Source organism: Rhinolophus hipposideros, assembly GCF_964194185.1.
Source record: "Rhinolophus hipposideros genome assembly, chromosome: 2".
Classification (NCBI taxonomy): domain Eukaryota; kingdom Metazoa; phylum Chordata; class Mammalia; order Chiroptera; family Rhinolophidae; genus Rhinolophus; species Rhinolophus hipposideros.
Window position 1 is genome coordinate 47,053,873 of NC_138048.1, and position 16,159 is coordinate 47,070,031.

Below are 16,159 nucleotides of genomic sequence, written 5' to 3' on the forward strand. Positions count from 1 at the left end.
ATCTAGGGGGACACTGGCAACTTCTGCTACAGTGGTCAATTTTAAAATTTACTTAACGGTATTAACCTCTTTACTAGTTAACGATGTTTAGTTTTTAATAAAGACTTCTTTATAGTAAGGAACATTAAGAAGGCACACCAACCTCTATACCCCTCAAAGACACCTTCACCTTATTGTCTGAGATCATGAAAACCACTGTCAGAAACCCAGCCATCACCCCAGCTGTCCTCAGCTCCCCTTTCCCTCACCCCTTACATCCAGTCCACTAGTAAGTTCTTTCAAGTCTACCCCAAAATGTTTGGGAATTTATCCACTTCTGTCTCTGCTGCCACTTCCTCAGTCTGGGACAACGTTGTCTTTTGCCTGGACTATTGCAATGACTCCTCCTAGGCTCCCCACATCCACTTTTCTTTTGGTTCCTGGAAGCCACAAAGCTTTTTCTTGAAATGCTCCTCCTCCCCAATCCACCCCTACTCCTCCAATGACTTGTTCCTTCCCATCCTTTATGTCTGACTAAGTGTCACATCTTCATGGAAGACTTTTCTCTCTCAAGAAACACCTCCCCATAACACCTGGTCATCTCAACTCAGTGTCTATTTGCTTACTCCTTGGCATGTTTCACAGTTTGTAATTATTTTGTTTGTCTATTTTGTCTGCCTCCTCTTCTAGAATGTAACCTCCGTAAAGGCAAGGACCATGTCTATCTCCTTGACCACCCTATCCCTCAGAGGATTGCCAGATTTAGCAAATACAAATACAGGCTTCCCAGTCAAATTTGAATTTCAGATAAACCCTGAATAATTTTTAGTATACGGGTGTCCAAAGGATATATTTCATTATTCAGGGTATACCTGAAATTTAAATTTAACTGGGTATCTTGTATTTTATCTGGCAACCTGACTCCCTAGGCCCTGACACGCGGCTGACTCTCACTACATATTGTTAAATGAAAATCTGGTAGCAGCCTATCAAAATTGCTACTATGGCAACAAAGTGGGGAAAATGTGCTAAAACTACAGAACTAAAGCAGTGACAAATACCACTTCCCATTCTGTTCTGTTCTGATGTGCCTATCTTCTCACTCCAGGAGAACCTAATCAACTCACCCCAAAGTCCTGGGCAGCCCGGTATTCTGGGGAGGACGGCCCCCCGCCCCCGGAAGGGAGCTGTGAGGAGCAGCTTCCCCACACAGCACTGCTCTGTTTTGTTGTGTCCGAGCACAGAAGCCTTTGCTCTTCTTTGGTCCTGACCTCCCCAGACTGTGAGCTTGCTAAAGGAAGAGACGACTTGGTCCTTTTCAATCATGCATACCCAGCATCTCACTCTGTGGCTGGCACATAGTGAAGATGCAATGCAAAGTGACCAAATGGACTGATAAATGAGTGACTAACTGCCCTGCTTGGGCCAGGCCTGAGGGATTTCCTGGGATGCGGGGCTTTCACTGTGAAAGTCAGGGCAATGGGTACCCTTCGTGCATGACGCTCACTCTCAGTGGCTGCACTTCTTGTCCATTATCACCGTGTTACATAGCAGCCTAACCTTGGCTGCTATGTGACTGCCAAGGTTAGGTAGTCTGGTGGCCTGGCTGCCCATCTATTTAACGTGGACACTAGCTGTTTGGAGCTCTGCTGACCCCCTTTGCTTCCCTGTGCCTGAACTGACTTGGGGGCCTTGCCCTTGCCTTCCACCTGAACTCATGGTGCTTACAATGGCCTGTCCTTCCTTGGGGCTTGATCTTGTGGTCTGTGGCAGTTGCCCTGGGCTTGTGTTTCTAGAATAAAGGCACTCCGGTTAAGCACATCCGAAGGGGTCCTGGTCTTGGTCCAACCTCACGGACCCCCAGTCCTGGCCACTACTGGTCTGCTCCATCAAGTGCTGATTATGACCAATTGCCACTTTTACACCACACCAGCAAGTATTTATTGAGCCATTAATCTGACAGTCATAAAACTTTTCAAATAAATTTCTACAGTTGTCTGAGTCACTTGACTATAAAAAAGTAAGTTCTCATTTTAACTATCCCCCTCCCCCATTACTGCCGGAAGTCACAAGATTCTAAAGGAAACTGCACATATCCATTCCCAACGATGGCAGCAATTCTCCAGTCTCAATTAGGTCCTGCTGGGTTCCTGGAATTGGGGGTGAAGTGGCTTTTGAGAGGCTCCCAGCACTTGTAGTAGTTCTCATCCAAAGAATTGGAGGTCTTGAGCCCCCACTTGGTGACGGCCATACTCAGAGAAGACTCAAACATAAATGCCTGTAGGAAATGAAGAGAAAGAAGAGGTGAGGTAGATAACAAAACACGTTTGATTAGATGTCAGGATTGACGACGTAGGTAGGCAGAATCTTTGAATAATAAGTCCTGTGTGTTAGCATGGGTGAGGCGAGCAGGCTCAGGCCCTGGGTCTGGCTCCGGCCCTACCACTTGTAAGTGGGTGATACTTTGTGTAAGACCCTTAACTTCTCAGAGCCTTAAGTTTCACTCTGTAAAATGAAATTGGGTACACAAGCCTCACGTTGTCCTTGTAGCACTATGGAGTTAAATTTGCTAGATCCAAGGAGAGGTGGGAGAGTTCTAGTAATATTCATCTTCTCGAGGGCCATTAATTACTGTGGCTGTGTCTTTCTGAGGGAGGCACACTCCCCACTTTGCAGAGGTGGAACTAAGGCTCAGAGCTGTGCTCAGAAATGACTTGTCTAAAGTGATGGTAGCAAGAAGTGGCAAGAGCTGGGATCTGAGCCTATCTTTTTCAGGACTCTGACCAAGAGACGGGTTGGGAAAAGGAAAAGGAGCAAAGAGAGCGTGAGGAGGAGAAGCAGGGAATCAGCAGGCAGGAATGGCTGTAGCCCTATGAGAAGTTCTAATCCAGAAGGGTGTGAAGGGTGAACGTCCCACTGCGATCAGGTTCTTGTCTGCAACAGAAAGAATATGCAAGTACTCTGTGTATTGGACATTCCAGCTTCACTGCTTGCTGAGTTTTCTACCCAATGTGGCTTTTAAAAAGAAAACAAAACCAAAAGGAAACCCCACAATTCTTATGCGCTTACACTGCTGGAAATTTTAAAAATACAGATGAACAAAAGGAAAATAAAAATTCTTTTGTGCTATAATCCAGAGAAGCCACATTAATGTTTTGCTGTCTAATATACATTAACTTCTTTTGCTTAAAACAATGGAGATGATTATCCCTGACTGATTTCCCATGACAGGCTTGATGTGAGGACCAGATGAAATCATGTGGAAGTGCCTTGCGCATTACAAAACACTATTCAGATATAAGCTGTTATTGTGGCTATTATTGTTGTCTCTTTACTGACTGCTTCTTAGGAGTCTTGCGGTCTCACTAAAGCAACAAAACTCCCTCCCCGGTGAGCTATAAAGGCAGTATTGTATAAAATTCATTTATTCCAAACTGGAATAAGGATAAGGCATATAGAAAGGCCTGCATCCAAATTATATGATGGGAAATACTGTGTGTCCCCCAAAATAAGACCTAACCGGATAACCAGCTATAATACATCTTTTGGAGACAAAATTAGTATAAGACCCGGTCTTATTTCACTATAAGACCGGGTCTTATATAATATAATATGATATAATATGATATAATATGATATAATGATATAATATAATGATATAATATAATGTAATATAATATATAATAGCAGGTCTTATGTTAATTTTTGCTCCAAATGACGCATTAGAACTGATTGTCCAGCTAGGACTTACTTTTGGCAAAACACGGTAGTGAGGGAGACCCAAAGTTAGGTCTAGGTAAGGTGCTGAACCCTCTCATCAGGTTGTCTGGGCTCCCAGGGTACCCAGGGTGTCCTGGCCCCCAAGACCCCATGTAGGAGGGCTCGTTCTCACTAGTGCTCCAGGCCCTAGACGTTATCCAAAGTCTTGCATCTCATGAAGACAGCCCTGTTTTGTGCCTGGCTGATGCAGAACACAGCTCCCTGGTAACACTGACTATCCCAGGCCAATTTGGAAACCAGACGTTATTGAATGGCAACCCTGGTGACCCTCCAGGAGCCTTTGGAAGCAATAGTTTAAGTGAGATGCTCAAACCATGTCTCATAGAGATGTAGGGGTCTGCAGAAACTCTGCAGAGGCTCTTGCAAGGGGCGATATAGGCTGAGGTCAAGCAAATGGGCTTCTTCTCACCCTCCCACTGCAGACCAGCTCCACCAACTCTGGTCCTGGGGTTGGGATGAAAAGCAAACTGTATTGGACAGAGGGACAGATAATGCTCGCTGCTTGGGTTGTTTGCAAATTGGGCATGGAGACAGGCAGGTCTGTGTTACTGATTTTAAAGTCAGGCAGATCAAAGGCATTTATTTAAAAATGTAAAGCAAATTTGCATATGATTTAGCATAAAATTACTCCTTGTGGTCCATAAACTCTACCTCCAAGAATGCAAAAATAAAATAAAATCAAGTACCGCAGCCGTCCGCAATTGTGTTCAGCCTCAGTGTTTACAGCCTGACACAGGAGGAATACAAAACAGGTTTTTAAATCCCATCAGTTTCATCCCTTGCCAAAGGAGAGCAAAAGAAAATGAAAAAACTGCAGAGAACTGCTGCTCACAGCTCTGACTATAATGACGCAAAGCCTTCTTGACTCTCCTTGGCTTGAGAAACGGGCTGAAGGTGATATCATGCATCCTCTGCTACTGTGGCCCTAGAGGATTACTACAAAAAGTGGCTGACTCTGAGACAAGGCATAAATACACAGGGCTGCATGCAGATAAGGGGAGACGCTTCCCATAGTATTACTAATACCCACTTATAGTTGAACAGTGCTGGACAGGGTGTAAGGTTAAATCATAGTCACCTATTGGGTTGGATACCATACCCATTTTACAGATGGTGCAGTGAAGCAGAGAAATTAAGTGACTTGTTCAAGGTCACATAAGAGCTAAGAGCTAGGATTTGAACCCAGGCCTGACTCCATGTCCAAAGTCCAAAGCTCTTTCTACAGCAGGAGTCTAGTGTACACACAAGGGTATGTGCATACATACATGGGAACACGCACACAGATACACACTCTCTTCTCCTGACTCTTCCTCTATGACTTTGGAGAAATGAAAAATAGCCACTTCTCTCAATAAGACTGGGGAGCTCATTAGAGCCTGGGATTTAACTTGCTTACCATGGTGCCATCGGCAATCCTCTCGGGTTCCAACTTGGCTTTGCTGGCCTTCTCGAAGCAGTCGGCATCAGGCCCATGGGGAGTCATCGTGCTGTGCAGGCTGCCCCCTCCTGGCAGGAATCCACCTTGCTTTGCCTCATAGTGACCTTTGATGAGTCCCATAAATTCACTCATGCAGTTCCCTGGGAAGGTGGAAGCAGTATTGGTTTTATTACCCAAGGTAAGACCCATAAACACTAACTGTGTTCCTTTTTGGACACAAAAAGGAACACAATTGAACATCCTTTCCACAGAATGACAAGAAGATAGGAGAATCTGATACATTTATAAGATTGAGAAAGAATACAGATGGACAGAAGAACAGTCACAAAACATTTATTGGTGTGGGATTCTTGGTAGGGAAAGCTCTCCTCCACGGCCATGTGGGTTATCAGAGGTCTTGTGTTCCACTGTCTGAGAGAAATTAGGCTAGATCTAAAGAAAATCAGGACCCAGACAAGAATTTTAATTATTAAAATGCAAGTTATAATAAAGAATGGAGGTACTCCACCCATCATTTAGGCTGACAAGCCTCATCAAAATTATCTTCTTTTGTGATTTGAACCCCTTCCCAAATAGCCTCATGGAAGTACATGATCACTATATTTTTGGTTCCCAATGCAGAAAACTAAAGTGGTGTGTGTGTGCGTGTGTGTGTGTGTGTGTGTGTGTTGATGGAAGGGTGATATAATGGAAAGAACCCTGGACTTGGGGTCCATTATCAAATGCTAATCTGTATGAAATAATCTTAGTATTTATAAAACCAAGTCTATAAATGCTATGTTCTAACAAATATCATCCTCTATATCGAAATCTGATATCATCTTATTCTTCCACTCTTCAAAATGTCTCTTAGATTCATTCTTTTCTTTCTACTTCCATTGACATTCTCTTCATAAAATGCTAAAATCTTAGAATTAGAAGGGATCCCCACTTCTACTCAGTACAGAAGAATTTTCTATATCATTTCTGACAGACTGTCTCCTGGGCTCTGCCTGCATGCCTCCTGTGAATGGAAGCTGTCTATTCAACAAAGCTACCTGAGCTGTAATCTACCTAAGCTCTCTACTCAACAAAGCTTGGGGTGTTAAAAAGGTCTCTCATATTAAATGGAAATTTACTTTCATATAAGTTAAATATATTGGTGCTAGTTATGCTTTTTGGAGTCACACAAAATTTGACAAAAATCACCATGTTCTCACTCTTTCAATCTTATATTTCTATTGAAACAAAGCTTTTTATTAGAATAGCAATATATTTAGAGCAGGAATTAAAGGAATATAACACCTGAGTAAATTTAAGTGCCTTTCCATTCATCTACCCATCTACCCATCCATCTACTCATCTGTCCATTCCCCACCCCAACCATCTGCCTATCCACCCATCTAATACACATAATTAGACACTGTGCTAAGTACTGTGATAGAGATGAATAAGAAATAGCTTGTGGGCCAAAGTTACTCATAGTCTGTCCCAAGGGAGTGCTAAGTGTGCTAACCATGAACAGAATAGAGAGATATGGCAGTACAGACCCTTGCAAAGCCACACATTAGGCATTATAAATGCCCCACCCCTCTCCCTTACATGTAGAAGCCAAAATACTTCTGTAACTGATGAAGTAGCCATACCCACCCTGCCCAGAAAACAAAGTGCTGCTTCAGGGCCCCTGCAGAAAAGGTAAGACCCAGGTCAGGGCTTTACTTGCTTCTCCACGAAGCAGAAATAGAGGAAAAGAAGTGACTGTAAGCAGAAAGTGTCTCTATTTTAAAAGCAGTTCTGCTCATGATTTAAATATGCTGTCACACTCCTCACTCCAGTATGTGTCCTCAGGGTCACCTTCATGGCCTAATTTTAAGAAGAGAGCAAGACAGAATTCAGCTATGATATGAATACGAATTTAGGTAGCAGTGAGTCTGGTGATGACATTTCTGTATCATTTTCTATATTTCAAAGGACAGTGGGAAAGTAGACTTTGCCTTTCTGATTAATGCTGAATCCAGTTGACTAAGGTGCATTAAGATGACTGGAGGCAATATTGCTACAGAAATAATTCTCCACTTCTACAAAGTCACATCAAGGTAGCAAAGATTTTGATTGTTGCTAAAGCAATATTTTAAATATCTCTGGTAAAAAATATTTCTAACTTGGGGTTCTGTGATTTTTTCCAACTAACTTGGGGCAATCATACCTTTTTTGAGATCTATCTGTCCTGGGCCAAATTTACTTACGAGTCTTTTAAAAAATTCTAAGAAGCATTTCACAAGGCCATTTGTTTCAGGTAATCTGAACTACAAACCAAGATCAAGAAGCCGGTTGAGAGCTGTGGCACAGTAGCAGACTCGCCCCAGTCAGACTGCTCTGATCCCTCTTCCTGGGTGGGGAGACAGCCCCAGGCAATTAGAGGTCCTTGATACGTGTTCTGTACACGTCCTGCGTCAGAATCTCCTGACTTGCTAGTTCAAAATGCAGATTTTGAGGTTCCACCTCAAAACCAACGAATTAAACTCTCTGGGGGTGGGCCCTGGTAATAAACATTGAAAAAAAGGCATTCTAAGTGATTTTATGTCCCTTAATGTTCTCAAACCTCAATACAGTGCATTACCAAGGACTAGCATGTGAGGTACAGGCTCTAAGCCAGAGCAGCTCTCTCTCTCTCTCTCTCCTCAACAGGTCCTCTAGGGGACTAAGTTCCAAGAGGACAACTGGGCCTGTGATGGGCATGACACTCTTCAGAAAGGACATAGGGTGTTACAACTTTATTCGCAAAGCATCTAGTGTGCTTTTCTAATTGTGTCCTTTTCTCAATTATAGAGGTATCACCTGAGAAAGGTCCTGGGATTTGGCCAGTAAGTGGCCTTCTGTTCTGAGGGCCCCTACAAATGCCCAAATTGCCCACTAAGCCGCATCAGGCCTCGGGAGGCAGGATCCTGAACTCCAGCCAGGGCAGGGCGTCCAGAAACACCTCCAGCACTATTCCCGGTGGCGATGCTCATCATTTTGTTGTGTCTTTGGTTTCCAAATACCGAATGTGTTGGCAAAAGAGAGACTTACTGTGGTAATAAGGAGGCCTGAAGGTCTTGTCAGCAACCCCCCATCGAGGTGGGAAGATGACAAAATCAGCGATGGCCACTCCGGGACGGAGAGACTTGGCAGTCAGCACTGTGAAAATGGATGGGTCCTATGAGAGCACAAAGAGAGACTGAATACACGAGGAAAGGGAGATGACTGCACAATGACACATGTCACCCACACATGAAGGGGTTTTAAGGTGACACTCAAATTTCTGATCAAACCACACAGGCCAGACTAAGAAGTCTGGGCTTGTCACTGAGGTGTAATAATCACTCATCTGACTGTCCCCTCTTGCTGTGTTTGAAGCAAAATGAATTAACACCACCTAAGAGGATTTGGAGCTGCTTTTTCACCCTGCGGAGTCCCATTTCATGTGAGCACTGCCTGGTGGCTCTGAGAACCAGTGGTGCCTGCCTCCCACACTCAGGTCAGGGTGACCAGTGCTGAGCTGGGCCACAGGGTGCTCTTGACAGAAGGGATCCTTAGAGTTAGGTGGACATAGAAATAAAATACCATCCAAGTTTTGGTATAGATGTAGGATCTGCTTCTCTTTGAGGGATCACAGAGATTTCAGATGGTATCCTCATTGCTTCCTTGCTCTCGTTTGACTCTCAGGTCTAAAATACACCAGTTACATCACTGGTTTGAGTGGTGGGAGTGTAAAGGGAAATAGGTTGGGGGACGCTATTCCGATTTTAAAAGAACTTGACCGTCCTTCAGTGAAAAGACTGAGGTTCAATTTAATTGAAATCAATAAACATATTTGCTTTCAGATGCCATGCTAGGGTTTGGATTTAAAGATGATTGAAATCTATTCCTTGCCCCTTTAGCATTATTGGTGGAGGGGTGGGGTATAGGTACACTGAAGGAGTAATAAAACAGGTGCATGAACTAATCACAGCCAGGTGCTGAGGGCAATCTAGCTTTACAAATAGAGATCCAAGGGAGTACAGAGGAAGGAGTGCCTATCTCTACCTGAGAGGATCAGGGAAGGCTTCAAAGAAAAGGTGACATTTGAGATAGATACTGAAGAATGAAAGGAAAAAGAAAGAAAAAGCAAGAGAGGGAGGGAGAGAGAAAGGAAGGAAGGAAACGTGAGGAAGAAGGGAAAGAAAGGAAAAACATTTTTAAGCACAGAAAATAAGAAAGACATCAAAATTCACACAGATTTTATTAAGAGGCAAGAAAGCTAAAGCACATTGGCAGAAGGAAGAGGGGCAAGAAATGGCGATGGAAAATGAGTCCATGGCCAGATGGTGAAGAGCATCAAATACCACGCTTCAGAGCTCAGACTTAATCCTAAACCACAGGGAGCCTGCAAAGGTTTTCTAATGCAGTGGTAGAATGATCAGGTCTGAATTTTGGAAAAATAACTATAGCAGCAGTACAGAGGAGATTGAATCTGGGTAAATGCAACTCAAAAAACCAACTCTTATTGCTGTGAGAGTTAATACTTCATCTGTCACGAGAAATGATCTTAAACGATTAAAGATAAGGTAGTGAGGATCAAATAAAGCTCTGTCAGTGTCTCAGGGTCTTTTTTCATGCTGTTTTGGGCTTGATGCCTTATTCTCTTTTCCTGTTTGGTTTTATTCAGAGTTGCTGCTTTTCAGAAAGTTAGTTTCATCCCCCCAGAGATAAGCTGAACTGGCTCAGAGTAATCTTTCTGTCTCCAGTTCTCTGGCTTCTGCTCTAATTATCTCTCCAGCTTGTGAGTTAAGTTAATCTATTATGAACTAGGCTGCAAAGGAAACTTTCCCTCAGGATCCCAGAACTAGCACTTTATTGAGAATATGGGTCCTTAGGGGCCTGCAGTGTGGACCAGGGACCTATTTACGGCCCTTACATGAATGAAAAATGTGATCGAGTTCTAGAATTTCTTTGGTTTAAGTTCAAACACTGAACATTATGAGTAACTTTAGAAGAGCGCCGTCTGCTCCATCACTGCTAGAAACAACCAAGCGTGGAGACTCTGGAGTACACAACCGGAGCAAGTAGACTCTTGGTATTTGTGGGCAGGACAGAGAACTTTCCAAATCCAGAAATGTTCCTTTGTCAGTGTTCCTCCATCACTAAGATTAGCAGTTGGTTTTCTTTTTGGGATAAACTTTCCATGAAGAAACCAAGTTTTTAGCTGTCTAGGAGAATTACTCTGACTAATGTATGTAGAGAATTGAGCTGTGTTCATGGGTGAGTGTTGAGTGTCTGGCCTGGCTCCCTCACTAGCTGTGTTATTTACTCTATCACTGAAGCCTTGCTGCAGGTGATTCAAATTCCTGTCAGCACAATGACAAATGACTGTATTTCAGTCTTCCAAGGGTGACACTGGAAATGTTAGATCTGTGAATGTTAGGGGTCTACTGTAAACCCCTCTCTTCCAAGGGTTGGCCCCTCCCCTAACTCCCTCCATGGTCCAGACTTACTGCGTGATCGAAGGCCACTGCATTGATGACCATGAAGTTCTCCAAGTTGTACTTGTAGGGGGTATAGTTTCCATGCCAGGCCACGACATTGAATGGAGAAGTATCCTGATCACAAAACAAGCAGGAAAGGGTGATCTCAGCACCTAATGCTTTTGTAGCTATGATTCCACAGTTTGTACTTGACATCGCTCTCTCTTTTTTGATTTGACTTGGTTCTAATAATTTAATAATAGCATCCTTTGGGAGAAGTGTAACCCTGAATTACTCATTCTGTGGTTGCTTCACACACACTCAAACCATCCCTCCTTTAGCCACTAACCCTACTTTTCCAGTTCACAAGCTGCAGCTGCCTCTGATCACATGTGCAGCCGAAGCACAGCATATTCTCTAAGTAGTGCCTTTTCAACAATTTTTAACACAACTGTGAAAATATGTGGATGCCAGCAATTCTCAGACTATCTGGACCACCTCAGGGTTTCTTGGTGTGAAGGGCAGGCACCAGCTATGATTGTTAACCAGGTAATTGCTACCCAGAGAAGCTTCCAGTAGACATAGTGCCTGGGTGGTGACTGCAGGAGGGCAAGAAGGTCTCTAAGAGTTCCAGCTCCCAATGCGTGAGATTTCAGAGCAATCCTAAGGAGATGTTTCTTGGGCCTGTCCTGGGTAGAAGATCGTGTTCTGTTATCAGGAGGTTGTCCCCACTGCAGATGTAGGTCTGGCTGGAAACAGCATCCAATTCAGAATGTTTGAAAGACTTTACTGAAAGGACAACTTACAGAAGTGTGACTGGTGTTATGTACTGATTAGAGATGGTCTGGTATCTGCACCTAGCAATAGTGTGAAGACATTGCCATTCCTAGGCCTGTGGGAGATGGGAAGGAAATGTTGTTACAGGACTCCAGACAGAGCTAGAAACACGCAGAAGGGGACTGCTCAGTGGTGTGCTGATAAATATTTTACAACTAGCTCTCTGGGGAAGAAAAACCCAAAACACTCCGATTTGTAGCATTTGCTGATTTCTGGGGTCTACATACTCTCACCATGATCGGATGTGAGCTCCCAATGTGATGTCACCAAAAACAAAGCTAGGAAGAGATGTGTATATCAAGTCTTGTCATCATCATCAGTATGAGATGGTCCCAGCATGCCTCTGGGGATACCCAAAAGGAGATCATGGAGGGATGGAGTCCCAAACAGGGAAAAAGCAGGGGGAGAAAAACCCCATCTTGTGTTTCCTCGTGCCCTCCAGTTTCCCGTAAGGATGTGCCACAGGTTGAACCCAACCAAAGTCCAGCTGGCTACGGACCCTGGGTGATACAGTCCGTATAGGTCAACCTCCCAGGGCTCAGATCATGGCAGAAAAGGGAGAATAGATCAGTGGGAGTTCACACAGAGAATAGCCATTTGGGGTTCACCTGGAAAGTAGAAACCAGTGGAGATGCTAGCTGTCTCTAGAATGATGGTTCTCTATCAACTGTATGTCAAAATGATATGGAGAACATGCTTAAAATGAATGTAGCTTTCTACATCCCACTCCTAAAGGTTATCATTTTTGCCAGGCTGGAATAGTATCTAAGAACCTGCATTTTAAACAAGCCACCCTGAGAATTTTTTATGCAAATGGTCTCTGAACCACATTTTTAGAAATCCTGACCCAGATAATATGAGGGTGGCAATGTGTCAATGAGGGTGACAACTAGCCATCAGGGATTAATTAAGTGCCAAACTGGTTGGCCTCTACTGGTTAGCATACCTTCTAAATGCTGTCCAATAACATGCCTTGGCAAAATACAAGCAATAAGTCAAATGGACAAAAATAAAGCAAACAAGTATTGGTAAGCAGAAGAGATCTTTGGATTATTTTTGTTATATAATTACTTTATGCTAATATATTGTATATTAAGTATATTAAAGACTAATATATACCAATTATATGCTATATATTACATACTAATATATATACTAATTTATATACTATATTAGTATATATTATATTATAGATTATGTATTATTTTTATTATTATCTATGCCTTTCTTTATCTTTTTTTACCAGGTTGGCATTATAAACCAAATCAAGCTATTTTAATTGAATTCTACTGGTTTTGTATCAATCTTATCTAGTATTTGAAACATGGCATCCATTGATAAATACAAATCTCAGATGATCTGCTTGTTAACTCATCTTCCTTTTCAGAACATATTACCCTGTCTGTATATTATATTTTCCCCACCATTTATAGAGAACTACGTTTTCCTAGGATTTTTGTTGCTTGGTGAATGGAAAGATCATGACTTTGGGAGTCAGAGAGATATTGCTTCAAATGGTGGTTTTACCATTTATTGTGACATCTGATGAATTATTTGCACTACCTGGCCTGTTTTCACGACTACAAATAAGACAAATAATACTTTGTAGCATCTTAATTGTGTACTAAAGATGAAAGAATATGTGTAAAGTATTTAACATTGGCCTTGGAAATCAGTAGGTGCTCCATAACTATTCATCCCCTCCCGTGCCTACCGACCCTCTTATTTTACCTGTTTGGCAGCAAACAACTTGCCCTGGTATTTATTAATTACAGTGTAACCACCTGGCACTTGGCGATCTTCATACCAGGCTACAGGTATCAAGAAATCACGAGGATTGGCCAAGCCATTGGCTCCTAGAAAACAATGACCCAAACATCTTTTAGATACTTCTGAAGTCACATAGGAAAGATGCCCATGGTTGCACAAAGAAAAAGGGCTTTCTTCCATGTCAAGAGTTGTTTCACAATTTGCTTTTATTGTTCAAAGGCTCATTGGATTCCCAGTCTGGTACCTTTAGATCAGGAAAAAAAATAATGAAAATTATCATCATTATCTCTAGTGTCACCTCCTAAAGTTGTAGAGTGAATATGGTTTATAAAACCACATTATGTGCATTATCTCATCACTACATGTGAGAGGAGGGAGGAAGAGGAAGAGATTAGAAAAGAGGACAAGGGAAGATAGAATACTAGAGCTTCTTCTTTCCAAGAAAACCCTGAGAACTCTAGAACTCATCTATAGTCCTTGAGAAAGAAAGGGTTACCTACTGTTGCCCAGGCATGCCTCTGCTCCTCAGACAGAACTCAGAATCAATCAAGTCTGTAAAACTGCTGCCCAGCCTGACAAATCTGTCTGGGAGAAGGTATTCACGACTTGCCTGCTTACCTTTGCTTTGTGAATATTTCCTCCAGAGAAAGAAAATAAATCAGAAGACCAAAAATGAAAAGCATAAGTGCAAAAACATAATTTAACTCTGAGAGGAGAGACCTGGGGAGTGTTTTATCATTTCCAGCTCCTGGGGTTTTAAAAAAAAAACAAGCCCCAAGTTGGTTAGAAAATTATACATATTTTCCGGAGGGTACGTGAACCTGGAGGCTAATGCTGACTGTAGAGCAGCAGGAAGCCAGACCAAAGTGGGAAGAGCGCGTGGTGAGCAGGATGACAGACGGCCCACCATGGCTCCAGCTGCCTCTAGGCTGCCTCCCACCTTCCTCTGACTATTTGGATCCTCCCAGGGGAGTGCCCAAAAGGCATATGTTGGCCAGTCCCAGTTTTGCTCTAAAAAAGCTGTTGACAAGCAAGGAAAGAACTAGGAGGTGTGGCCACCACTTTTAGCAAACACGCCAGAGATGAAACCAAGGGCCAATTTTCCCACCACTCTTTCCACTCCAAGACATGTTTTGAGAACAACTGCTCCGACCACCCTTACTTCTCTCCTGTGTCTCCTGGCTCCAGCCTGCCTGAAGAATCGGGGGTGGGGAGGTCTTAGTTCACTTTGGAAAATTCTAATCTGCCTCATGGAGCCTGTGGTTTCTAGCTCCTTCACAGCACTGCGTGATGTAGCTTTTCTGACTGTTAAGTGTGTAGATTTTGTGGAGAGGAGTGTGTCATTAGGAATGTGAGATTCATATATTATGTGTCTCTCAGTCCTTTCCCTCTTTGCATAGAAATATAGCCCCAGAGATTTTTATGGCTTTCCTCACTTTATTGTCTACACACAACCAATTACCTTAAGAAAATGATCTCTCTTCTAGTTGCAAAGCTTATTCCTGCTTACTGTATGCTTTTGTTTAAGCTGTTCCCTTTCTTCTTTATTTTTTGTGAACTTTTCATCAAGAATTAGGCAAATCTCATCTCTTCCTTGAAGCTATTCCTGGTGACCTGGCCCACAGTAACCCAAACTTCTATTATACATTATATAAAGTGTACACTATATAACCAGAAATCTATTATATACCGTCTTGCTCTCCAATGGTCTATGTGCTATTCTAGAGAGAACTTTATAATGGGTTGTCTTGGATCATTTTCTGTTAAGCGTGTAGTTTATGGGAAGATGCTTGTGTTACCCTTGATGAGGTTCCTGTCATTCCCCTGAGCACAATTGGATGCTGAGACAAGCTGATGGAATGATACACCAATGAGCTAATTAATGAAGATTTCATTTCAACAATTGGGTCAGCCAGACTGCATGGAGCCGCCGAACCTAGAGGTCTGAAAAGAAAGTCTGAATGTTGCTCAGAGAGTTCTAATAGGTCTCTGAAATTCCCAACTACACTCGGTCAAGAGAAGAAGTTGTTTAGAGAGGAAAATTGAAGTTTGAATGAGATAATGAGAAGCATGTTTAACTCTCATGCAAGTGTCTGTGTCTTATATCTCAAGTCAGGCTAAGAGGCTTGTAGTGAAGACTTACCAATCGGTCCCAGGTCAGGCAACTCAAAGTGGACGCCGTAGACCTCCAGGATGTAGCCCCTGGTCTCCTCGAAGACATCTATGCTGAACCGCATTCCTCTCTGGAATGGGAAGCAGACACTAGTGTGTCCTCTCAAATCACACCTGTAGTTATAAAGAAGCCCCAGAGCCACAGCCAGCCCCATGTGCACAAGTAAAGCTAGATTCCATTGAGCTATGTTTGAGAGATGACCAACTCCAAGAGGAGTTAGAAATAAAAATTTAACTCCTAATCACATCTGTGACCCAAACCAATTCTAGTCTATTCTCTTATTGGGTTCACAGACAACTATGCCCTGGTTTAGCCAAATTTTTAAGAAATTCATTTTCACTGCACCTCCACCCACATCCAGGGCCTTATTCAGAGTGTGTATAAATATTTAGGAAAGTGAACTGATAATGCTCTGTGCTTTTGATTGTGCACTATTTTAAACAAAGCAGGCAATCAAGCTTGCTTACCCTTCTGCACAGGGAACCTTCTGTGTAACTCAAACTCCCTTCCCAATGCCCAGACATGACAGAGAAAATTTAGAGTTGGAAATAGCAGCTGCCATGTCTGATTGCTCCCAAATTAGAGAGGCAGAGAGAGGGGGACACATCCCTCACCTGAATGACGCAGATCTCATTGGGCTGCACAAACATCTTGCCAAACTCTGTATAGATGAGAAGTTTCCCTTTCTGGGGAACTAAAAATAAGACAGGGCAGCAGTGA

General features: G+C 42.8%; 1 protein-coding gene across 2 annotated transcripts in view; it reads right to left on the reverse strand.

Annotated features, from left to right (window-relative positions):
- Nucleotides 1–1,891: 1,891 nt before the first annotated feature.
- HGD (homogentisate 1,2-dioxygenase) overlaps nt 1,892–16,159 on the reverse strand; it is a 40,517-nt gene continuing 26,249 nt past the window's right edge. The window contains exons 8-14 of one of the 2 annotated variants that reach the window (XM_081072192.1): nt 16,054–16,133; nt 15,410–15,509; nt 13,228–13,352; nt 10,690–10,794; nt 8,246–8,372; nt 5,156–5,337; nt 1,892–2,257 (exon numbers count right to left, since the gene is read on the reverse strand). In XM_081072192.1, the coding sequence (XP_080928318.1) occupies nt 2,108–2,257; nt 5,156–5,337; nt 8,246–8,372; nt 10,690–10,794; nt 13,228–13,352; nt 15,410–15,509; nt 16,054–16,133 (869 nt within the window). In that variant the 3' untranslated portion in view covers nt 1,892–2,107. The remainder of the gene's footprint in view (nt 2,258–5,155; nt 5,338–8,245; nt 8,373–10,689; nt 10,795–13,227; nt 13,353–15,409; nt 15,510–16,053; nt 16,134–16,159) is intronic. The other variant, XM_081072193.1, reaches the window with a different exon arrangement.